The sequence below is a fragment of the Pelobates fuscus genome, chromosome 9, assembly GCF_036172605.1.
Source record: "Pelobates fuscus isolate aPelFus1 chromosome 9, aPelFus1.pri, whole genome shotgun sequence".
Taxonomy (NCBI): Eukaryota; Metazoa; Chordata; class Amphibia; order Anura; family Pelobatidae; genus Pelobates; species Pelobates fuscus.
The window spans coordinates 158,778,123-158,804,144 of record NC_086325.1 but is presented as its reverse complement, the minus strand read 5'-3'; the positions used below and the strand labels follow the sequence as shown (position 1 = coordinate 158,804,144).

General features: G+C 41.1%; 1 protein-coding gene across 1 annotated transcript in view; it reads right to left on the bottom strand.

Moving 5' to 3' along the window:
• Nucleotides 1-26,022, bottom strand: part of AGPAT2 (1-acylglycerol-3-phosphate O-acyltransferase 2) — a 67,003-nt gene that overhangs the window by 16,345 nt on the left and 24,636 nt on the right. Inside the window, exons 2-3 of the mRNA XM_063432857.1 lie at nucleotides 9,588-9,721; nucleotides 2,118-2,293 (exon numbers count right to left, since the gene is read on the bottom strand). Of these exons, the coding sequence (XP_063288927.1) occupies nucleotides 2,118-2,293; nucleotides 9,588-9,721 (310 nt within the window). The remainder of the gene's footprint in view (nucleotides 1-2,117; nucleotides 2,294-9,587; nucleotides 9,722-26,022) is intronic.

The following is a 26,022-nucleotide window of genomic DNA, read 5'->3' as shown; positions in this document are numbered from 1 at the left end:
CAGAAGTGCAACCCAACGGGCCCTCATTTGGAGAAATATCTGGCAAGGATTAAAGAAATGTAAAAAGAATTTTAGCGATTTTCGCTTGCCTCCCCGCATGGCTCTTTCAAGGACATGAAAGAAATTCTGAAGGAGCTTATTAGTTAATCTTTAAGTCCATTTCAAGAGAAGAGATTATGAAACGAAATTCATTAATTTGTTTCTGTTAATAGCAGAAAGGAGAGGTTCCGCTGCTGGCACCCTGGATATTTTGTAGTGTGCACGGCCTAGTAAAAGTATGTAAACATAACTGGTTTTAAAATAACAAGCATGAGACGTTAGAAAATCAAACATCTCCTGAGTAATGAACGGGATGCTGCCATTTTAATTGATGGTGGTTTCCAACACACTTGGTGACAATTCCAGAATGTTGAGGAGATGTGTCCACATTGACTTCAATGGAGACTGAACTTCGGGAGCGTCCTATCAACTGGGAGTTATGGAGCAGTTATTTGCATTAAAGGATCACTATAGTGTCAAGAAAACAAATCCGTTATCCTGACACTATATAATTCTTAGGTTTCCCCCCCCCACCCTCAGGGCCTCCCTCCTGCTGGGCTGAAGGGGTTAGAACCCCTTCAGCCACTTACCTTTATCCAGCGCCGGCTCCCTCGGTGCTGGTGACCTCTCCTCCCGCTCCGACGTTAGCTCCCGAGTGGAGCCGAATGTGCATGTGCGGCCAGAGCCGCGTGCGCATTAAAAATGCTCATAGGAAAGCATTTCTCAATGCTTTCCTATGGACGTTCTGCGTGCTCAATGCGATTTTTGCATTGAGCGTCTGGGAAGTGCCTCTAGCGGCTGTCAGGAAGACAGCCACTAGAGGTTGGATTAACCCTGCAATGTAAGCGTAGCAGTTTCTCTGAAACTCTCTGGGTGACTATAGTGGTCCTTCAACTAATTTTAAGCTTGACTTTTTAGAAGGCAGTTGTGACACTGGAGTGCAATAATTTAAATGTAAACATAAAACAATAAAAAAGTAACACAGTCCACTACCTGTGTGGTTTGTTTAAATGACCACTAAAGTCAAGCAAACCACTTCACCTCAATGAAGTGGTCTGGGTGCAGTGGTCCTGTATGTTTACCAACCAAGGTAAAACACTGCCGTTTTGCAAAAAAAAAAAAGGACAATGTTTACCCTAAAGTGTAAAATACGGCTCAAATGGATAGTTACATTACATAGTTACATAGCTGAAAAGAGACTTGCGTCCATCAAGTTCATCCTTCCTCACATATGTTTTTGCTGTTGATCCAAAAGAAGGCAAAAAAAAACCCAGCCTGAAGCGCTTCCAATTTTGCAACAAACTAGGGAAGAATTAATTCTTGACCCCAAAATAGCAGTCAGATGTCTCCTTGGATCAAGCAGTTATTACCCCACTAATTAGAAATTATATCCCTGTATGTTATGTTTTTGCAAGTATTTATGTTAGATTGACAGCCACTAGAGGTGCTTACACTGCACTGATCGATGTGTCGGTCACGTGTCGTGGTCGCTCATAGGAAAGCATTGGATTTAATCTTTTTCTAAGAGTAACATTGAGCACGCGTGTGACCCTTGCCGCGCATGTGCATCAGGCTTTGACTTTCAGTTTAAAAGATACGGTGTGCACCAACTATTCTACAGAAAGCAATTACATTGTAATGTCCATGTCCATTCAGTGTAAAATATATTGTGGTTTTGGTTAATTGCCCACCCTTAAGCGTGAGCTTTTGTGTTTCCCGAGTATTCTACAGACAGCAGTCTGTCTAACTGTTTGAATCAGTGGCAGCAGCCGTATTTGCACTGCTTAGAGGGGGGGACACAGACATAAGAGAGACTAGAAGGGAGAATTAAAACCCTCAATATCAGCTCACTCCACAACCTATGAAAAGACCCCATTTCCATGCACGTTCCCCTTTAAACCACAGATCTAAATCAGCTTATCAGTAGCTCTCCTGCACACTCACTTTTTGTTCTATGGGATACAAGAGGCACTTGGAAAGCATTTTACGTAATTAAGTGATGCAGCTTAGAATGTTTGATGCATGCTCGCATTAAAGCATGCCGGTACATCTTGCGGTTAACATTTGGCAGTACGTACGTTATCATCGATCATGGCCTTTGCAACATCTGCCATTATACTCTTGGCATCACTTGTTCGTTTCCTGTTGATGTAAATGACGCCTCCGAGATAGGTGATCAGGCCCACGGATCCGGCGAACATCAATTCCTTTTTAGCAATCTGCACACAACGGTCTGGCAGGATTTCCATCAAACCTAAAACAGAGAGACAATATCGTTGCTTAAAGAAAAGGGCTGCATCAGCTGCTTCGCTGGCAATATATGCGATATATACAGTAACGAGGCCAGATAGAAAGCCAAGCCAGCACCGCTAATTAGAAGCAACACTGCGCCCAATTTTGAGGGGTGTTTTGGTAAAAGAAAAAATTATCAAGGTGCTCATTCAGTTCTGAATGCAATTTAGCATGAAAAAACGCATACATTTTATATATTATGGAACTCACTTCCCTCCTCCATTAGATGCTCGCCCAGTCTCCACTTCTTCAAAAAAATCATTAAAAACCCACTTCTTCATAAAAGCGTATCAATTAAACTGTTAATAGCTCCCAACTGATTCTTCTTCTGCAACTGTCACTAGTCTAATACTAAAAAACACAAAAATAGGTCGCGCTAAACAGAAAAAGTAAATAGTAATCACATATATTAGAAGTATCAATATAGAATAAAAATAAACACAAATATGAACAATATAGTCCTGATATGTAGTAGGCTTCTTGTGGGTTCCAATAGGCTAGTAGAGACTTGAGTATATAATGTATTCAGTGGGAAGCTGGGTCTTCAATGGCTTGGGAAATCTTGACTCAATGATGGATATGCAAATGAAAAAAACAGAGAAACTCCAATAGTGCAAACTGTGTTTGAGTAAACAAAATAGGATAAATATTAGGGAGATATTGCACTCACCTATTCGAGAGCATATACTCGCTCAAGTGTGATAAGCATTCAGTGGCGTTTTCCCCCCACTGGTGGGATATAGGTGTAGATAAATCCTCGGTATGAAAGAAAAATAAAAGCCAAATATAGTGCTCACTGTATAAGTAATAAAAATGAGTCTGTAAAGTAAATAAAGTACTCACATTTGTATGAGCAGGATATACTGCTCAATATGATGGCATGGGTGGTATAATCCCCACCTCGGATTCTTTGAACGGCTGTCGGCTCCAAAGTGACTTGTGACCAGGTAGAAAAATAGATTAAAATAGAGGTATAAAAATAAAAAGTATATGGCAAGTATATAGTGTAAGAGCCAATATTACTTTATTAATTTAGTAAAAATATATAAAAATAGCCAAAACGCGTTTCGCCACACAGGGCTTTATCAACTGGCAAAGTTTTGGCTATTTTTATATATTTTTACTAAATTAATAAAGTAGTATTGGCTCTTACACTATATACTTGCCATATACTTTTTATTTTTATACCTCTATTTTAATCTATTTTTCTACCTGGTCACAAGTCACTTTGGAGCCGACAGCCGTTCAAAGAATCCTAGGTGGGGATTATACCACCCATGCCATCATATTGAGCAGTATATCCTGCTCATACAAATGTGAGTACTTTATTTACTTTACAGACTCATTTTTATTACTTATACAGTGAGCACTATATTTGGCTTTTATTTTTCTTTCATACCGAGGATTTATCTACACCTATATCCCACCAGTGGGGGGAAAACGCCACTGAATGCTTATCACACTTGAGCGAGTATATGCTCTCGAATAGGTGAGTGCAATATCTCCCTAATATTTATCCTATTTTGTTTACTCAAACACAGTTTGCACTATTGGAGTTTCTCTGTTTTTTTCATTTGCATATCCATCATTGAGTCAAGATTTCCCAAGCCATAGAAGACCCAGCTTCCCACTGAATACATTATATACTCAAGTCTCTACTAGCCTATTGGAACCCACAAGAAGCCTACTACATATCAGGACTATATTGTTCATATTTGTGTTTATTTTTATTCTATATTGATACTTCTAATATATGTGATTACTATTTACTTTTTCTGTTTAGCGCGACCTATTTTTGTGTTTTTTGCTATTTCTTCTTTGGGGACATTGGAGGGAACCTCATACCCATAGGTTGCAGCTTTCAATTTGTTCCTTTCCCTTTAGATCACTCAGTGCTGATCCTCTACCCATTTTCTGACTAGTCTAATACTAGCCTTACCTTTTGTGTCCCTTTACCCCACTCCCTCTAGCATGTAAGCTCATTGAGCAGGGCCCTCAACCCCTCTGTTCCTGTGTGTCCACCTTGTCTGGTTACAACTACATGTTTGTTCGTCCACCCATTGTAAAGCGCTGCGGAATTTGTTGGCGCTATGTAAATAATATAATAATAATAATAATAATAATAATATATAGACACATGTTCTTCTATTTAATAATTTTGGTGTTAGTTTCCATGGTTGTCTGTAACATTTAGTGACAAGTTGTTAATTATTAAAATAGATGTCTCTAATGTTCCGGTTACTGCCATTTTCCTTGCTGCAAAATGTTATTAGTTTAGAGACAGGTAACTAGCAGCTACCAAGGGTTTTTAAAAATTCCTGGTGGAGTTGTTATAGTCATGAATTGAATACCTGCCTTTTTCGTGACATACGTTCAAGCTGCATAACCGTGAACGCCAAGCGTTGGAAGCGATCAGTGAAGCAGACAGGTATCGAGCAGAAGTTACAAGCAAGTTTTGACCAAAGAAACTAGTCGGCACGTTTGAGCTACAATTGCCTGCCTGCTGTCTATAATCTAATTGCGCAATGCCTAAATTTGACCGACAACCTTGGAAACGAGTCCACAGTTCACTTTACTGGGAAAAGCTGCAGTCGGGACAGGCGTTACAGTTGCTACATTAAATGGAAACTGTAGTGTGAAAAATGATGTTTGTATTGTACATTTTTTCTTTATGATTAAACAGGTCTGTGTAATCATTAACGTATTCACCTTTTACTTCCAAAAATTCAAAGATAACAACCCTCTACTTACTTATTTTCCAGTGCTGCGACACAGTCCTGGCAGCCCCCTAAATTCTCCATGCATGCGCAGTATTTGCACAGTATGCTATTCCAAATCAGTGGATCCAATGCTTATCTATGGTGGAAAGCATTCGAAGCAACATAATAGGACATTCAATGTCTTGCAATGTAGGAGTAATTTAAACCTGACTGTCCGTACAGGTGTGCTTAGTGGCGGTCTGTACAGGTGTGCTTAGTGGCGGTCCATACAGGTGTGCTTAGTGGCGGTCTGTACAGGTGTGCTTAGTGGCGGTCTGTACAGGTGTGCTTAATTGCGGTCCGTACAGGTGTGCTTAGTGGCGGTCCGTACAGGTGTGCTTAGTGGCGGTCCGTACAGGTGTGCTTAGTGGCGGTCCGTACAGGTGTGCTTAGTGGCGGTCCGTACAGGTGTGCTTAGTGGCGGTCCGTACAGGTGTGCTTAGTGGCGGTCCATACAGGTGTGCTTAGTGGCGGTCCGTACAGGTGTGCTTAGTGGCGGTCCGTACAGGTGTGCTTAGTGGCGGTCCGTACAGGTGTGCTTAGTGGCGGTCCGTACAGGTGTGCTTAGTGGCGGTCCATACAGGTGTGCTTAGTGGCGGTCCGTACAGGTGTGCTTAGTGGCGGTCCGTACAGGTGTGCTTAGTGGCGGTCCGTACAGGTGTGCTTAGTGGCGGTCCGTACAGGTGTGCTTAGTGGCGGTCCATACAGGTGTGTTTAGCCCATAGCGTATCCCTGTACAAATGTTTTTGCTGTGCACAAGGCCAACGAGAATGGCAGAAATCGAACTAAAATGACCAAACTGTTACTATTGGAACTTTAGAATCCTTTCAAATTCAGGGCTGGGGTGTGTGTGTGTGTGTTTTCACATCCAATACTACAACCACCAACGATTGCATCACTTACACAAAGGTGATCTACACATATTCTGAATGAAAGAAACCAAAAAGTAATGTTTACAATATAGCATCTTCTTTAGAGCCTCTAACAATCCAAAACAAGGAACGTTTGAAGCTAGAGGGACAGTCTCATCTCTAGGTACATTGAAGGATGTAGTTATTCAACTAGAAATGGTGGTAAAATGACTGGGGACTGAAGATCTAGGCTAAAATAGTCAAACTCGAAAAACAGGTCATCTGGAGAATTACTCAATATTAAATTTTACAGTAAATAGTACAACAAATTAAATGTATTCATCTAGAATACAACAGGGGTCTTCAGCAAAGTGTTAATGGTCCGGTATTCAAAGTTTGGATATTTTAACCCAAAACCTTGGTGGGGAAATTTTTTGATGGAAAAGACAAGGGGCGGAGCTTATGGAGACAAAATGGCTCCGTAAACACTGGCACGGTTATTCACTAAAAGTGTGAACACAAAAGTGAATTTTAAAAGTTTCAGGCGACGTTAAAACACAGATGACATGGAAATCATTTTTAGTTTGGATATTGTGGCTTACGATTTGAAATCCCTGCAATATACATTTCAGTGAATAAACCAGACAGTGACAGCTGGCCTTGACACCACATATGTTTGTGAATGGTTTCCCTTGACACTCTGCCAGCCTAGCACAATATTCTGGGACATAGTGTACCTTTAGGCATTAAAAATAACCTCCGTGCTTTTATTTAATGACCCCAGATTCATGCCCCATTTCACTGTTCTGTCAATATATCAGCCTGAATGTAAACACACATCCCGAGGGCCCTCTTATAGACTCCCGCTGTGCCTTGGTGACAGCTATTGTGTACAATTAGAAACAAAGATGACAGATTAGGAGCATATTTCTACATAACTACTTGTTAACCTTTTTGCTTGATCACCATTATTTCAATAGAATATACATAGTGAAGTGTTTATTTTATTTTTTATATATCGAGCCTCAACAAATTTAGCAAAAAAAATCTGCATTAAAAGAGCATAATAATTTATCCTCAGATAACTGGATAGTTAGTAGCAAAATGTTACAATATAACAAAAAGATATTTCAGTTTTAATTTTATTACTTTTAAGTCATGATTTAAGTTGTAATTAAAGAATGCAGTAAGCCCAGTTATTTTAAAGCGTTACTACAAAAAAACAAAAAAAACAAAAAAAACACTGGTTTTGGTTAGAATAAGCCTTTTGGAGGTGATCGGCCAATCGGGTAAAAAAATAAACAAACAGAAGCTAACACTCACCTACACTGCATTGTGGAGCCCACGTTCTCCCCACAGCCCGATCCTCCTTGCCTGATGTTGCACCTCCAGAAGCAAAGGTGTTAATTTCTGTATGTGCACATACAGACTCCAGGCACCATGACCACTTTAAATCATTGCTGTGGTCACAGTGTTTGGGTTAATCATTTAAGTAATTCTCATTTCTATTCTGGAGCTTTAATAAGGTAAAACATGAATCTAGCTTTGACTTCCTGCGGATATTACAAAATAATTTAAATAAATTCTAAACCGTTCGAGATTTCCAAAAAAAATAAAAATAAATCAGCCCTGTATACTCCACCACAGCTGGCAATTTTATTAAAAAAGTATAAACCTTTTCATTCACTCAAAAACGTGATTCAGTTTCTAATTTAGTAATATGTAGGGTTTTAAGATAGATTAATAACTTATTCGGTAGAATGGTCATAATGGAAAGGAAGGTATGTGCAGTGCAGAATGGACCTGCCAGGGATTATCAAAAGATCTCAACTGACTGTGTTGTTGCCTTCGATATTACAATGTATAAAGCTTTCTCTGCATGCTCTGGGAGCAGAGACAGCTTCAGTGTCTGACCAACAAGAATCCAGAGTATCAGGGTATATGACATCACAAGTTCACATGATTACTGCTGGGAGGAAATCATTCAAAGACAGTCCACCCCTACACTAGGTATCGGGGATACCATCTTCCCACACCAGTTGCAGAGGGAGTATAGTATGGGTGCAAGAGAGAATGTTTCCCTCAAACCGCTCCAAAAATGGCCTCACCGAAAACCAGGGGATGGTGCATGCACACGTATAGCACCATAGCCACTACAATGAGCTGTAGTGATTGTGGTGATTAGCGTGTATTCTTTAAAGTATCAGTAGTTTTTATAGATACCAGACTCGGGATTCAAATTTGATTTCTGCATGGTGGGTGGATTAGGGCCGCTAGCAATGCAACACTACAGAAAATCCCGTCAGGGCTGGCTAAAGTAGAACTTAAATTTTGCTAATATACAGCACTTCCCAGTCTAAACTGCATAGCAGATGTTACACTATAAAGGATCTACATTTTCAAGGGATCTTTCAATGGAGACACACTGACGACCAGCAAACATGGGAGGATTTGTGTGTAAAGCAAGACACTAGTATTCAATTCATAACAAATGCAAAAGTTAATTTTAGATTACTTTAATTAGATGAAAAGGAATATCGGTTTTATGAAAAAAAACAAAAAAACAAGTACTGGACTTAAAAATGGATTTTACTCCCGTGATTGATTCTATTCCCAAAAGCCAAGCAATATCTGAGATTCTTAGCCCTCAAAGGGGTTAATAGTCCAAAACATTGAATCTTATCTAAAAACCATTGCAGTGATAAAAAAAAATTCAAGTTTATTGTTCAGTACATCTGTGCGCATATGGCTTTTACATCACAGCGCTGCGGATTCGTGCAAACACAATAAGGTGCGCAGATGGCCCTTCCGCTTGTAAAATAGGACAAAGTCGAAATGAGTTTCCTACCATATAATTGCACATGTAATTGGCCTCATCTCGTAAGCATTTTCAGTGGTTTCAAAAGAATATTTTAAAAATAAAATAAAATTATTATTTCTGTGGTTTTAAAATAAAAATAGGGATGAGTCATAATCTGCCAGGTGAGTGTTGCAATCAGCGACATGTTCTAAAACTACTCATGCAGACAATATATTTTCGCTAAATATATTCAATATAATAGAAGGGATATTAAGGAAACCAGCAGAATAACTAAAGATGCATCTAAATAAATTCTCTTACTGAATATTTATGAAACAGAATAAACAAAATAGGTCGAATGGAAATACAGTGCTTAGCAAGTTAAAACAGATCATTACATGGCGTTCGGGATGTTGCACGAAGCCACAATCCCATGCTAACCAGAATAACATGCAGTAAAATAGCAGATGAATGGCCAAGATTTTGTTGAAAAAAAAAAATAATAATAATATATAGAGCATATCCCTTTATTTTTGTTTCAAAAGTCGTGTTCTAGGAGAGGATAGGAGTTGAAATCTCCTTTTTTTGTAAGCCAATTGTGTTGTATTTTTGGTTTACTTTTGGAATGATCAGTGCTGCCATTATCCCAGTGTGTAAACATGTGTACCAGGATATTAATGTCCTATGATTCTCTGCAAATAAGCAATTTGCATATGCCAAGCTGGGGGAGGGGAGTAAAGGATAAAAGATGTCAGTCTGAAGCGTTAATGTTAAAATAAAATAATATTCTCAAACCCAACAACACATTCCAGTTTGCCCCCCCAAAAAAGTATGTGTTCTACTTACCCATCATGTCAAGGATACTTTGGTGATTGGATATAATGACACATGGGCCATCAACATTAAAATTCTCCAGACCTTTTACCTCGAAACGCAGCCCAAAGACATACTTCATGGTACGTACAAACATACTGATTACTCTGTGAAAGAGAAACGGTTAAAGTGAATTTACATTCTCATGATAGGTGTCTTTTGTGGCAGGACATTAACAGCAGTGTAAATATCTATTATTATTATTATTATTATTATTATTATTGCAATTTATATAGCGCCAACAGATTCCGTAGCGCTTTACAATATTATGAGAAAGATTTAACTATAGATAGGACAATTACAAATAAACTTACAGGAACAATAGGTTGAAGAGGACCCTGCTCCTCTAATCTAATCATCCATCTATTCCCTAAATATTTATTTATCCATTTAATCCCTTACGAGAAGTATGTTACACCCAACATGTTTTTATGGAAGATAAAAAGGTCACTCTTTATTAGACATGTGCGATTCGTTTTGTTTTGAATGTACATTTGTCCAAATTTCATGTCATTCGGACATTCAGATGCTTATGAATGTCCAACGTTCGTTAGTGCCGAAGCAATTCAGCTTTCTGAAAAGTGGCAAAACAAGAGAGAGGGAGGGACAATTACGTGAATGATGATAGGAATCTTGACCAATAAACTAATTCCTTTTGTGCAATGATGTCATATCATGTACGCGTCACATAGCGGATGCCAGCCGTCCCTGAGGAATGTGCAAGAGCACAGTAAGTACTTTGTTCCCTCGCTGTCTGGCATGGGATGTTTGTCCCATGCAGTCTCTCGCAGTCTCTATTCCGCATGACTGCATTGGACAAACATCCATAACCAATTATTATATAGGATATATAAAGTAGACATGTGCAATTCGTTTCGTTACGAATGTACATGTATGCGAATTTCATGCCATTCGGACATTCGAATGCTTACAAATGTCCGAAGTGCTGAAGTTACGAAGTGAAACCGTTGGGCATTTCTGAACCGAACGACATTGGTCTGAATTGCCGAAGCAGACACAATTTTTTACTTACACGAATTTCCAAACCTAATTTTTTGCCCATGCACATTCCTACTCTTTATGTAGATACACTTGTACTCCAAGGTGGATTTTGTGTTTGAGTTGCTTGTAGTTTGTGCATGAGAATGCTAGCATCTCTAATTCTTTGCTACGTTCTGTTTCTTTTGTTTTTTTTTAATTCTATTTGTAGTTTATTCAGCCTGTTAACTCGATTTATGTATTTACTGGGGTGAAATTAATTTGAGACACATTAGTGTTAATGCTGTGGAGCTCTGTTATACACTCAGACACATTACTGGGAGTATTATTGCTGTGGAGCTCTGTTATATGTTATATTACTGGGAGTATTACTGGGAGTATTATTACTGTGGAGCTCTGTTATACACTCTCAGACACACCAACAATATGAAGCTCCTAGAAAAGAGGGACATTAGGATACAAAAGAGAGACAGAGGAATTTTGGCCCAAAATATGGACTGCCCCTACCAAATAGGGACAATTAGGACGTATTTGTCTACTGTAGACAAAACGTATAAAACATTACATATATATCAGTCAATGCAATTCACACACAGCCCTGAGCAGCCCCAAATTCTTATGATTCAATGCTGGAATGTCGCAAATCACTCGTTCACACGCAGGTTGGAACCCCAAGCACTATGGCCTGCATCCAATGTCTAAACTCTGCTAACTATATTCCAAGTGAAAGGAAGGTAAACGTGAAATAATTTAACGCTGACCTGAGTTGAACTGTTTGAGTCATCTGCAGATGTGAGGGAAGCAAGAACACGTCAAACCGGGTAAACACCCTTCAATATGGAATATAACAACATCTGTAGTTAAAAGCAGGGGTGCCCAAAAGCTAGATCCCCAGAAGTTTCAAAACTACAACTTCCATGATACCATGTCATTCTAAAGACATGCAAAGCATCATGGGAGTCGTAGTTCTACAACATCTGGGGATCTACCTTTTGGGCACCCCCGATTTAAAAGGACAATAGGTGCTTGCAGTAGTGGAATATTGCACAAGCGATTCACACATTTTTCCAACTTTATTAAGGGCTAAAGAGAAATTGTCCCTTTTGGAGACGTGACGGTTCCTTGTTCCTTCACCCCAGTAAATCGTCCCAGCTATTGTAGGACAAAACCTCTCATGACGCTTTGCCAACAATTTAGATATGAAAGTGTGAAAATTGACGTTTTCAGTGTAGATTCCTATTGATCAACTTGAAAGCAATTACAAAAGTTTTAAAAACATGATTTCCTTCGTTTAGCAAATATCTCCCATATTCCTGGTATGTTTACATTTAAATAGTTTAGGTTTAATTTATACAGTGATCAGTCACAAGAATAAAGCCACTGACAGGTGAAGTGAGTAACATTGATTATATCGTTACAATGGCACCTGTCAAGGGGTGGGATATATTAGGCAGCAAGTGTACAGTCCGTTCTTGAATTTCATGTGTTGGAAGAAGGAAAAATGGGCAAGCGAAAAGACTGACAAGAGTGACATTGACAAGTGCCAAATAGTGATGGCAAGACGACTGGGTCAGAGCATCTCCAAAACGACAAGTCTTGTGGGTTGTACCCGATATGCAGTGTTTAGTACCTACCAAAAGTGGTGGAAGGATGGACAACCTGTGAACCGACGTCATGGGCGCCCAAGGCTAAAATAGTTGAAAAATGTAATGCTGGCCATGATAGAAAGGTGTCAGAATACACTGTGAATCACAGTTTTCTGCGTATGGGGATAAGTAGCCGCAGACTGCTCAAAGTGCCCGTGATGACCTCAGCCAACTGCCAAAAGCGCCTTCAATGGGCACATGAACATCAGAACTGGACAACAGAGCAATGGAAGATGGTTGTCTGTTTGTATAACTCATGTTTTTTAGATCAGGTGGATAGCAGGTGTATGTTCGTCATTTACCCGGGGAAGAGACGGCAGCAGGATCTACTATAAGAAGGAGGTAGGTCGACAGAGGTAGTGTTATACTCTGGGCAAACCTTGGGTACTGGCTTTAATGTGGTTGTTACTTTGACACATACCCCCTACCTAGACATTGTTGCAGACCATGCACACTCCTTCCTGGCAATGGTGTTCTCTGATGGCAGTGGTCTCTTTCTGCAGGATAATGCACCCTGCCACACTGCAAGAATTCTTCAGGAATGGTTTGAAGAACATGACAAAGAGTTCAAGTTGTGGCCTCAACTTCTTTATTCCCCAGATCTCAATCCGCTCTATCAACTAATCTGATCCATGGAGGTCCCACCTTGCAATTTACAGGACTTAAAGGATCTGCATCTAATGTCTTGGTGCCAGGTACCATAGGACACGTTCAGAGGTCTTGTGGAGTCCATGACTTGACACATCAGAGCTGTTTTGGCAGCGCTAGGGGACCTACATGTCATTATGCAGGATGATTTAATGTTGAGGCTGATCAGTGTATATAAAGCAAATGTTTAGAAAACCAGACAATATTTGTTCCACGCCATCGTTTTGTAAAGATTGGCATAACTGCAAAGTGACTAATTCGGCACAGAGTAAAAGGATAAATGAACATATACCATTCATAATGTTTCTAATACCCCACCTCCTATAGACTGTAAGCTCATTTGAGCAGGGTCCTCTTCAACCTATTATTCCTGTAAGTTTTCTTGTAATTGTCTTATTTATTGTTACATCCCCCCCTCTCAAAATATTGTAAAGCGCTACGGAATCTGTTGGCGCTATATAAATGGCAATAATAATAATAATAATAATAATATGGAGACAGGCATAGCCACATTTAGATACACACCCTGAAGGGCTTAAAAAGTTATAAAATGGAAATAATCAATATAGCTGAGGATTGGCTAAACACGCAGATAACTTGCCCTATTGTTCAGACATTATCCAAATAGGATTAACACGCCAGCAGATCAACTCTGCATTTGTTCAATAATTACATCAACAATGATATAAGATGGCAATGCATCATGGGATGTGTAAACTTAAGGAAGTGGGATTATCTGTTGGCTACTGGTCATAAAACTGTGCTGGAAAGTTGTGTTTGGCCTTGTTGTGTTGAGATTATTACACGCCACTCAAAGCTGTTGCCCACTTTACAACAACTCCAAAGAATACGATTAAAGGGACACTATAGTCTCAAGAACAATCACAGCTTATTGCATTTGTTCTGGTAAGTAGAATCATTACCTACAGGCTTTTTGCTGTAAACACTGTCTTTTCAGAGAAATTGCGTTGTTTACATTACAGCCTAGTGATAACTTCACTGGCCACTCCTTGGATGGCTGCTAGATGTGCTTCCTTGGGCAGTGCTGCATAGTGTGACTAATATTCAGTCTCTCTACCCTCTGCATGCAGACACTGAACTTTCCTCATAGAGATGCATTTATTTAATGGATCTCTATGAGGAGATGCTGATTGGCCAGGGCTGTGTTTGAATTGTGCTGGCTCTGCCACTGATCAGCCTCATTGACAAGCTCAGCCAATCCTATGGGGAAGCATTCCAATTGGCTGAGAGCACCACTTCTGATGATGTCAGCCAAGCAGGCAGGTCAGGGGCAGAGGCAGCAACTGCAGGCTTGAATACAAGTAAGAATTGACTATATTTATGGAGGCAAGGGGGGACCAGGGGTGCTAGATTGTGTTTTTAACAATATAGGGTCAGGAATACATGTTTGTGTTCCTGATGTCAGGATCGGGACAGGGATCCAACACGCAGAGTACAAAGAGTGGAAAGGTACGTATACCGGGCCTTAGAATGGCCGGACTAACGTACCGAGAGTAATAGAGAATAGTCAGAGACAAGCCGAGGTCGAGGGAACGGGAAGACAGATAAGCGAGAGACAAGCCGGGTCAAGGGATAACAGAGAAGCAGGGTAGTACAACAAGCCGAGTCAAAACCAAATAGAGCAAACTAGAATACCAGAGCACTGAGTGACTAGACAAGCTAGAACCACGACAGGGCAATGAGCTGAAGTGAGAAGTAAGCTTAAATACCCTGGCTCTGGATGGTAATCACGCCTCTGACAAGTACCGATTGGATATCGGACACTTGAGTGACAGGTCGCTCGTGATAGCGTCATGACGTCACGTATTGAGCGTCCCGCTAGAAAAGGACGTGGATTCCTCGCGGCCGGTGTTTAAGTGACTGGATGAACCGCGAGGAATGAAGGAAACAGCTCGCCTGGACGGGCAAACCACCAAGTCTCTACCTCCCTTAGAGGTAGAGGCCTCAGGTACCCTGACAGTACCCCCCCTCTCAGATACGCCCACCGGGCGGAAGGAACCGGGGCGAGATGGGAAGCGGAGGTGAAATGCTCTGCGAAGGCGAGAAGCATGAACGTCCTCCTGAGGTACCCAACTCCTCTCCTCAGGACCATATCCCCTCCAGTTGACCAGATATTGCAATTTTCCCCTTGAAATTCTGGAATCAATGATGGAGCTGACCTCGTACTCCTCCCGACCCTCCACCTGAACAGGACGAGGCGAGGAGACCTTAGAGGAGAATTTGTTGCAAATAAGGGGTTTCAACAAGGAGACATGAAAAGAGTTAGGAATGCGTAAGGCAGGTGGCAGAGCAAGGCGATACGCAACCGGGTTGATACGAGTGAGAACCCTGTAAGGACCTATGTAGCGAGGAGCAAATTTCATAGATGGAACTTTTAGGCGAATATTCTTAGTACTCAACCATACCCTATCCCCAGGAACAAAAACAGGAGCCGCTCTTCTATGCTTGTCAGCGTGTTTCTTGAACAATGAAGAACTATGTAACAGAATTTGCCGAGTCTGATCCCATAATTTCTTCAGGTTGGCGACATGATCATCAACCGACGGTATCCCCTGAGAAGAGGAAACCGAAGGAAAAATCGAAGGATGAAAGCCATAGTTCATGAAGAAAGGGCTAGAGCGAGTTGAATCACAAACAAGGTTATTGTGTGCGAACTCCGCCCAAGGAATCAGACCGACCCAATCGTCCTGGTGTTCGGAAACAAAGCATCGTAGATACTGTTCGATCTTTTGATTGGTACGTTCAGCAGCTCCGTTAGACTGAGGGTGATAGGCAGAGGAGAAGTTCAATTTGATACCCATTTGAGAACAAAAGGATCTCCAGAAACGTGAGACAAATTGAGAACCTCTATCAGAAACAATCTCCGAAGGAATCCCATGTAGGCGAAAAACCTCTCTCGCAAAAATCTCCGCCAATTCAGGAGAAGTCGGAAGTTTAGGTAATGGCACGAAATGAGCCATCTTAGTAAATCTATCCACCACCGTGAGAATAACAGTCTGTCTCTTGGAAGCAGGTAAATCAACGATAAAGTCTATGGACAAACAGGACCAAGGTTTCTCAGGAATGTCCAAGGGGTGTAACAGGCCACATGGAGAAGCATGAGGTAGTTTAGTCTTGGCACAAGTCTCACAAGCTGCGACGAACTCCTCAATATCTTTTCGAAGTGAAGGCCACCAGAAATCCTTGGATATCAGAGAGTATGTCTTGCGAATACCAGGATGCCCAGCTATTTTACTTTCGTGAAAACATTGTAAGAGTTCCAGTTGAAGTTCAGGAGGAACAAAGTTTCTTCCCTCAGGAGTGTCTCCGGGAGCTAGATGTTGTGACTTCAAGATCTGGTCAAGTAGCGGAGAATGAATTTTAAGACTGGTATTAGCAATAATATTGCATTTGGGTACAATGGAGGACACAAGTGGTTCAACTGAAGCAGAAGGCTCAAATTGGCGAGATAGCGCATCGGCTTTAGAATTCTTTGAGCCAGGTCTGTAAGTCAGAACGTAATTGAAATGGGTAAGAAACAACGACCAACGAGCCTGCCTGGAGGACAAACGCTTGGCCTCTCCAATATAAGACAAATTTTTGTGGTCTGTTAGAATGGTAACAGGATGTAAAGTACCTTCCAATAAATGTCTCCACTCTTTCAAAGCCTTGATAACCGCCAGTAATTCTCTGTCACCAATGTTATATCTGCTCTCAGTACCGGACAATTTTTTAGAGAAAAATCCACATGGATGTAATGGTTTGTCAACACCCAACCTTTGAGATAGGACAGCACCTAAACCAGTCTCTGATGCGTCTACCTCAAGTAGAAAAGGCAGGGAAGTGTCGGGGTGAACTAAAATTGGAGCGGAAGCGAAAAGCTCCTTGAGAGTTTTGAACGCAAGAAGAGCTTCAGTAGTCCAATTCTTAGTATCAGCCCCCTGTTTGGTCATATTAGTGATAGGTGCGATAATTGAAGAATAGCCCTTAATAAAGCGCCTATAATAATTAGAAAAACCAATAAATCTCTGTACGGCTTTAAGTCCTTTAGGTAAAGGCCACTCTAGAATGGACTGGAGTTTATCCGGATCCATCTTGAATCCCTCCCCAGAGATCACATAGCCGAGAAAGGTTACCTGGGTTTGATCAAAGCTACATTTCTCCAACTTGCAGTACAAGCCATGCTGAAGAAGCTTGTGCAAAACCCTCCTGACTTGCTTGTGATGAGTCTCAATCTCACTAGAATGTATAAGTATATCATCTAGGTACACAATGACGCACTCTTGCTGAAATTCCCTAAGAACCTCATTTATCAGATCTTGGAATACAGCTGGTGCATTGCATAACCCAAAAGGCATAACCGTATATTCATAGTGGCCATAGCGAGTATTGAATGCCGTCATCCACTCCTGTCCCTGCTGGATTCTCACCAAGTTATATGCCCCTCTGAGGTCTAACTTGGTGAAAATTGTAGAGCCCTTCAAACGATCGAAGAGTTCGGTGATCAAGGGAATCGGGTAGGCATTTTTAATGGTTATCTTATTTAGGCCTCGATAATCAATACAAGGTCTCAAAGAACCATCCTTCTTTTTAACAAAAAAAAATCCAGCCCCGGCAGGGGAGGAGGACCTCCTAATGAATCCCTTGTCTAAATTCTTGTGAATATACTCCTCTAGAACTGAGTTCTCTTTCGTAGATAATGGGTATACATGACCTCTGGGGGGCATGGTACCAGGGAGTAGGTTAATTTTGCAATCAAAGGACCTGTGTGGAGGTAAGGTATCGGCTTTCTTTTTGTCAAATACTGCCTTTAAATCTAGATACTGAGGCGGAATTTGTGTCTCTGTAGGATTGTCAGAGTTAGCCGATGTGTTGGTTAATCCGAGAGGTGAGACCTTCCGCAAGCATTTTTCTTGACAATTCTGTCCCCACGAAACTATCTCCCCTGACTCCCAATTAATAATAGGGTTATGTCTCCTCAACCAGGAGTACCCCAGGACTATGGGAATAGACGGAGAAGAAATGAGCAGTAAGGATATGTCCTCTCTATGTAGGATGCCAACAGTTAAGTTAATCGGTATGGTCTCATGGAAAATAACAGGCTCAAGTAACGGTCTACCATCGATGGCCTCAACAGCCAGTGGTGTCTCTTTTAACTGGGATGGAATAGCATGCTTGGCAGCAAAACCCTGATCTATAAAGCTCTCAGCAGCTCCAGAATCGATTAGTGCCATAGTCTTAACTACTCCCTTCTCCCACTTTAAAGAAACGGGTAACAGAAGCCTGAGCTCTTTGTAGTTGTGAATAGAGGACAAAGTAGAAACACCCAAGGCCTGTCCTCTAGAGAAACTTAGGTGCGAGCGTTTCCCGAACGATTGGGACAATTTAGGCGTAAATGACCTCTGACTCCACAATACATACATAAACCCTCCCTTCTCCTGTACTGTCTCTCCCTCTCTGTGAGATGAGTACTGCCTATCTGCATAGGTTCAGGAATACGTAAGTCCTCGAACTCAGAATTTTGAAAGGTAGGCGCTAGTTTAAAGGAGGGTCTACGGGTCCTATCTCGAGTGTTCTGCCTCTCTCTTAAGCGTTCATCAATACGAGATATAAAAGAAATTAAATCCTCCAAATTCTCAGGGAGTTCTCTAGTAGCGACCTCGTCAAGAATTATATCTGATAACCCATTCAGAAACACATCTATATAAGCCTGTTCGTTCCACTTAACTTCTGCCGCCAAGGACCTGAACTCTAGTGCATAATCCACAAGTGTTCGATTGTCCTGTCTAAGGCGCAACAGTAATCTAGCTGCATTGACCTTTCTACCAGGAGGGTCAAAAGTTCTTCTAAACGCAGCTACAAAGGCATTATAATTATAGACTAGTGGATTATCATTCTCCCATAAAGGATTGGCCCATCTCAGAGCTTTCTCAATGAGTAAAGTAATAACAAATCCAACCTTCGCTCTATCTGTAGGATAAGAGCGGGGTTGTAATTCGAAATGGATGCTAATCTGGTTCAGAAAGCCACGACACTTCTCCGGTGACCCGCCATAACGTACTGGTGGGGTAATACGGGAAGAAGCACCTACAGTGGCTACCTCTAGACCTGAGACTGTAGGAGAGATAGAAGGAGTACGTGTCTCCTCAGGTGGATTACTAGCACGAGACAAAAGTGCCTGTAGTGCCAAAGCCATCTGATCCATCCTATGCTCCATGGCGTCAAACCTGGGATCCGAAGAACCAAGCTGACTGTTTGTACCTGCAGGATCCATTGGCCCTGTCGTAATGTCAGGATCGGGACAGGGATCCAACACGCAGAGTACAAAGAGTGGAAAGGTACGTATACCGGGCCTTAGAATGGCCGGACTAACGTACCGAGAGTAATAGAGAATAGTCAGAGACAAGCCAAGGTCGAGGGAACGGGAAGACAGATAAGCGAGAGACAAGCCGGGTCAAGGGATAACAGAGAAGCAGGGTAGTACAACAAGCCGAGTCAAAACCAAATAGAGCAAACTAGAATACCAGAGCACTGAGTGACTAGACAAGCTAGAACCACGACAGGGCAATGAGCTGAAGTGAGAAGTAAGCTTAAATACCCTGGCTCTGGATGGTAATCACGCCTCTGACAAGTACCGATTGGATATCGGACACTTGAGTGACAGATAGCTCGTGCTAGCGTCATGACGTCACGTATTGAGCGTCCTGCTAGAAAAGGACGTGGATTCCTCGCGGCCGGTGTTTAAGTGACTGGATGAACCGCGAGGAACGGAGGGGACAGCTCGCCTGGACGGATACACCACCAAGTCTCTACCTCCCTTAGAGGTAGAGGCCTCAGGTACCCTGACACCTGACCCTATAGTGTTCCTTTAACAAAAGAACATTGAAAAGCTTTATCTCTTTGCAGCAAGTTTTCAGCTTGTGCAGATATTAGAGATCAGGAATTGGATCAGTTATAGCAGATAACCCTGGTGTTCCTTTACATTTCATTGACAGAGCTGTGCAATTTCCCTTCCCAGTAGAAGTGCAGTGGATATATCGTTAAGCAGTTGTGAGTAGTACTTTTTTTCATGAAAACATATGAATGAAACTACTTAGAAAGCTAGTACAAGCCACAACACAGTTTTTTTTCTTTGCTTGCAATTACGTTTCGTTTGTTAATGGAAGAAATTCTGCGCATGTTTACAGTGCTGTTAGCCTCTAATATAAACCTATGATAAAAACTGGACAAATCATTGCCTGCTTATACGGTCAAAGTAAGGAATAACCTCCTTTATTACGTCATTGGGGGCATGAGACATCTTCACTCCAGGAATAAATGAATTGAATGAAGATGGATGGAGAAATTTAGTTCCTTACACCACGAACTATGCAGAAAGCACATATAATTTGCAAAAACTATACACACGCACACACAAACACACACACACACACACACAAACACTGTAGACATAGGTTGCTTTATTACACAGCTGAGAATTCCTAGTGTGTTTTATCAGCCTTTTCGAAATACGTGAAGAACTCCGTATGAAACCATTGCAAAGAATTGCAAAATCGCGAAACATTAATTGCCGACCAAATAATTCCCTTCACGCTGAGTAAATTTGCAGACACTTGGCAGAGGTATGTTTGCCAATTACTTTCTGTAAATGACCATTAGATATTTAATTTTTCTGAACCGGTACTGAATCTTGGATGAAACAGACGAGCAAAAATTAAAAAAAAATAAACTATTTACTAAAAGACGCAAATCTTCATGAGAATTTATCGTATTCTCAAAATAGCGGGCGCAATCTCTGCTGGGCTTTTTAGAGAACAGCCCGGATGTCTTAATATTTTGGTCTGTTTTTAAGTAGTAAAGCTACCATACTATCTCATTTTCAAATATAGATGTAATTATTCCATAGGATAGGCCGTTGTTTTCGTAATTTACAATTGAAGCACAGTTGTGTGGAAAGAATAGCACTTTGCATATACAGATTCTGCAGACCCCACTCATCATGGCAGAATGGGTACCCGTTGCTATAGTGACGGTGTTACCATGACACCTGGAAGATTCAAAACATCCTGGAAGAGTATTGAACATCACAAAACGTGTCCTACACTACAAACAGGCATCAAAATTATCTTAAAAGAGCACTCTGCTCAATATAGCCCCTACACATTGCTAGGATAACCCACCACAGCATTCTTTGCCAATCACTGCCATCCAGGTTGGTCAAAATGGACAAGATCATACAGAACTGTTAATTATACATTATCAGTGCAGCTAAGACGATCTGGAGCCAGTTTACTTAACAGTTTGATATTAAACTTAAGTATAAACTGTAGTACTTATGTTGCATAGAATATCCCTAAAATATAGGAGACCATCGTGAGATCTGAAGGTCAATTTAAGGAATTATAACTTTTGTGTGCGCACGTCTAATCTATAACTGGATGGGATCCAGTAACTTCAAAACACAATGTTTTACTCAGCAGACAGAGAAAAGCCACAAAACAGGAAGATCAGCGAAATCATCTTATATAAAGAACATAATCTGTTGTTACATGCCTGCCCTTCCCTCCTGCAGCCTCTATAATCTGTAGAGAAAGCATTAATTTCAACATGTGCAGGAATATAGGAACATACACTAACGTGTGAAATGTCAAGAATCTAAAATGTTATTCCACAATAACAAAAAAACAAAAAAAAACAAGCCACCAATTTGCAATTCAGCTATTTTGGAATCGGAATAAAATTTTAACTTCACTTTGAATTCCTGACAATTAAGTAAATGAAGTTTGTGTTTATCAATTTTATATCTGTTGGAGTCTTTTTTTTTTTTTTTTTAACAGTAAACTAAAAGAACCAAAAGTCACAAATTTTACATTGGTATTCTGGGAAAGAATTAGTTCACTCATAAGAATTCCAGGTTTTAATTGGCTGCAACTTTATAAGGATATTATAGCCCACCTTACTAATGTGAAGTTAGATGACAATAATTGACTTGTGCACAGTGCAAAATTCGGTTGTGCACGGACACTGCTATGAATCGAGAAATAAATTAAACATTTTCTCAGTTTTGTGATTCGGAGTACAAAATTTTGGATGAATTACAATTTCATTTGAAACTGGATGCACCAGTCTAGAAAATATTTATCGGAATGCTGTAGACTTGGCTACAGGAAAGTGTTACTATGGGCAGAATATGAAAGGAACAGTCCATTGGGTGGGGAAAAAAAAAAGTTTGGAAAAACAGAAGCTCTTATTGTCCTCTATTTTACCCAGTCAAGACTTTCAGTTTGTTCTGGGAAATGGCCAATCAAAGTCTTCTGAGTTCTAGTCACGAGGGTGTGCGGCGACGGGGAAGGGCCAGAAGAGGAAGCGAGCCAGAGGAACCTTTAAGAGATGGAGACCCAAAATATAATGAGCCTGCAGACTTGCGCTCACAAGTTCACTACGACTATAACATGCTTGACATAAGTATGCTTGACACCTCAGTGGAGCTAACGAAAATCGTCCATGGCTCTCTGACTGACAGCCAGGGAGGTGTTACTTAGTCGTTTGATAGAAGGGCCGATTTCTCACAGAAACAGACCGTTTTATAAAATGCAATTAAGATAGGATACTTCTCACACAGAAGGCAGCATGTTCAAGTGCTTAATGGGTGTGGAGAGATACTCTTAGTGATAATAGAAGCACGAGAAATGATTAAATAAGAAACCTTAAGACAAATGACACCAAAAAATGTTTTCACAGAAATGGGCGGGTCATACAGATATTGTATCTAAACCAAATAACATTTAATCTGTCTTCCAGGGGAGAATCTTGAAGTACAACCCTTAGGACAGATTTCAAAGGTTGTGGAATCGATAAGATATCTGCGGTTAATTGGGTACAATGGGCAGAAAGGTTACGTGGGAGTTTTGTCACTGATCAGATATACAGCCCTTTCTAGATCGTGAATTTCTTAAACGCCCACTTGCCTTTTGTGCAGGCATTTTGGTAGATAGATGAACCCACCTAGTTCTAGAAAAATTAGCAGATTCAATTATTTCAATAAGGAATTCTTACAAATCAGTTCAACATCGCCCAAGTCGTGTAAATGTTACACTACAAGCAGGGAGTTCAAAGTGACCTGTGCTACACTTTAGGTTTTTTTTTACTAAACATCAAATTGTACTAAAACGGGAAACCGAATGGTCATATTTGGGCAAAACAGTTGATTTTGGAACAATTCTTTAACTCAACTTTAGCCTAAAATTTGCAATTTGTTTGAAAATTGAGTACATTTCCTGTGTTCATTTTCCATTGTTTTTGGTTACAGTGTTGCTGGCGTGGTCACCCCGTCTACCCGGAGTGACACTCTGTAATGCCTCCCTATTTGTTGCTGCTTTTCCCTAAGGAGTTACTTTTGAACATGTGATGTCACCAGTTACATCACTGCGCAAATGGGCATGCGCGAGAACAACTACTACGGCCGTGGAATTTCTATGACTGGCAACGAGAAGTTGTCAGAGCCTTCCATAAAATAATCTATACCCTTAAGTGCAAGAATTTCAGCAACATTCTTAAATTGCCACTATTTAACGGAACACTCCAAAGCATCATAAGCTCTACAGCTCGCTGCAGTGGTTATAGTTCCAGATGTGCCCTGGCGCCCTCCCGTTAAGTAGTCAAACCATTAGGAATATCCTGCTTGGGAGTCCCTTATCTTGAATCGCCAGTTTCATGGATGCTCACAGAAGGATAACCGCAACATTCATGTAACTACGTATTAACTAGCATAGACAACCAGGGACTAATGAAAGCATTTGGAAAATTGGGCAGACTAGATGGACCGAATGGCTCTTATCTGCCGTCACAATCTATGTTTCTACGTGGGATAGACATAACGCTATCCTGGATATTAGATAAGACCAGGGACAAAAAAAAAAACTGTCATGCATAATAAACTGCATTATGGATTAAATTTAACTCCCAATGTCCGCATTAATTAAGAGGTTTCTAGAATGTATCCAAGGATACAGAATGTATTTACTATGCATAATGATTACAATCCTTGTTGCCTCAAGCGTTCTTAATCTTAAAATCTTGAAAGCGTTTACAGTCCCATTGGGCGAAATCTAGAATGTGAGGTCTCATTAATATTCTACGGTTAAGCCTTATCTCCCCATGATATTCATTAGAGTATTTTTGGTGTGCCAGTCTTGACTTTAGACCTGTCTATCTATTCTGTTCAGTTACAGGTATAAAGGAGAGCGTGCATGCAAGCAATGATCACACAACGGAACATTTATCTACAAGGCGATGTCTTTAATTGCACACTGGAAGAATCGGTCATGGGACACACTACACGTTAAACATAAAAGAACCCGAGAAGAACAGAGATGCCACTCCATAAGATAGTTAATAAAGAAATTAAAGGAAAGCATAATTAAAATGAAAATGATCACCTTATGTAAGGCTGCCATTTTTGAGAAAAGATTGCATTGTAAGGTATTTTGGGCTAACTGCATGCACTGCAGGGATTTGGAAGAATGGAACCGAATCGTATGCTTGGGTAAGAGAGGTAGCATCGCAGTCCGAGGTGATAAACAATCCACAGGTTAGGGCAGGAGGCAGGAGATTATAATCCTAAAAGAACTCAAGAGATTACAGCAGGAAGTTGAGCAATGGGTGGTAATGGCGAAAAACTTGGCATAAACAATAATATGACGAGCTAGAGCATATCCAACAACTGAGGCACTAGTAGAGATTAGGACCATGCACAGAGGGCCTCAGCATTGCTCTATGTATGATTTCCTTTGAGGGGGCATGCTGAAAGCATGACCACACTCTCTAGGGGGGGATAGGTGGGCATGCCCCTAGCAGAGTACGCTGTGGAGTCTGCTCGCTTCCCAGTCCACATCTGTCCCAGAAGATGGGCAGGGAACATTGGCAAGTACGCATGGATCAGTCCTGCGCTACACTGCCCAGATGGCTGGCTAGCCTCCTGCCCAAGGATTATAGGCTCTGTAAATAACATGCTAAAAGACTTTGTTCGTAGAATTTCTGTGTATGGTTCGGGAACACACCCACGAACTAAGGACCACCCAGATGATTGTTAAGCCATAATGATACCTTTTAACGATTAACACCTCAGTGTTCTAAGTGTTTGTCTGGGTGGCCGCTGCCATCTTGTTCGCACTAACGCAGGCAGCTGTGTTTGGTCGTCGAGTGCATGGAACTAAAATTAGACACTCGACCTCGCGAACACCACTGAACTTCCATCATCTCCTGCATTCGGTTCTTTACATCTTCGAAGGACACTGTTTGGTAGAATTGTTCGCATGGATTAGGTAAACAAGTTCCACATTACAACTATGGATTACATTTGATAGTTTATTAGTTTCACCCTCCCAAAATTGACCGACCGCTACCGCTTTTCTTTTGGAACTATTTTGGGCAGAAGCCACGTATGTGGTCAGTCAAAAGTTGACTTCCATGGAAAATCCGAACCACTGAATTGATCTGAGTGATTCTTGGATATGTTGGTTTTTCAGATTGGGGCTATCCGAGGATATGACTCTTGTGGGGTTTCAATTGATTTTGGGGGTACTTTTAAGGTGTATTTAATTGTATGTTTTTCGGTACCTGGAGATAATAGAGTACAGTTCCTGACTCAATTATCTCACAGGCACAGGGGTGGAGTTTACGGTTTGTAAAAATTCTGTGACTGTGCCTTCCCAGCATTAAGCCTCGGCTCATTTGGGGGGATATACGATACTGGCGATAATTACTGCAATACTCTCTGGAGGAGAGTTCTGACCACTGGGAGCTGGATCCAGGACACAGATCCAGGGTGGGAAGAGACAGCCAGACCCCAGCCAAGCTGTAGTGGCTAAGGGGCTGTGAGTGGGTATGGTGTCCTGGCGATAGCTAGGAAGCGTGCTTGGCGGAGGTACCAAGTCGGGGAACCAGGTGGTCCACCACAGACCACTATAATGTTAATCTAATTATTTAGCTCACCGGACCACTCAAATAGCTTTTCTAAAAATATTTTTTTAAAAAGGTGTTAAACGTACCTTTGCTTCACCCCCTCCCTCCCTATAGGAAAGCATTGTGAGGCTATTGTACATGCGCAGCAATAC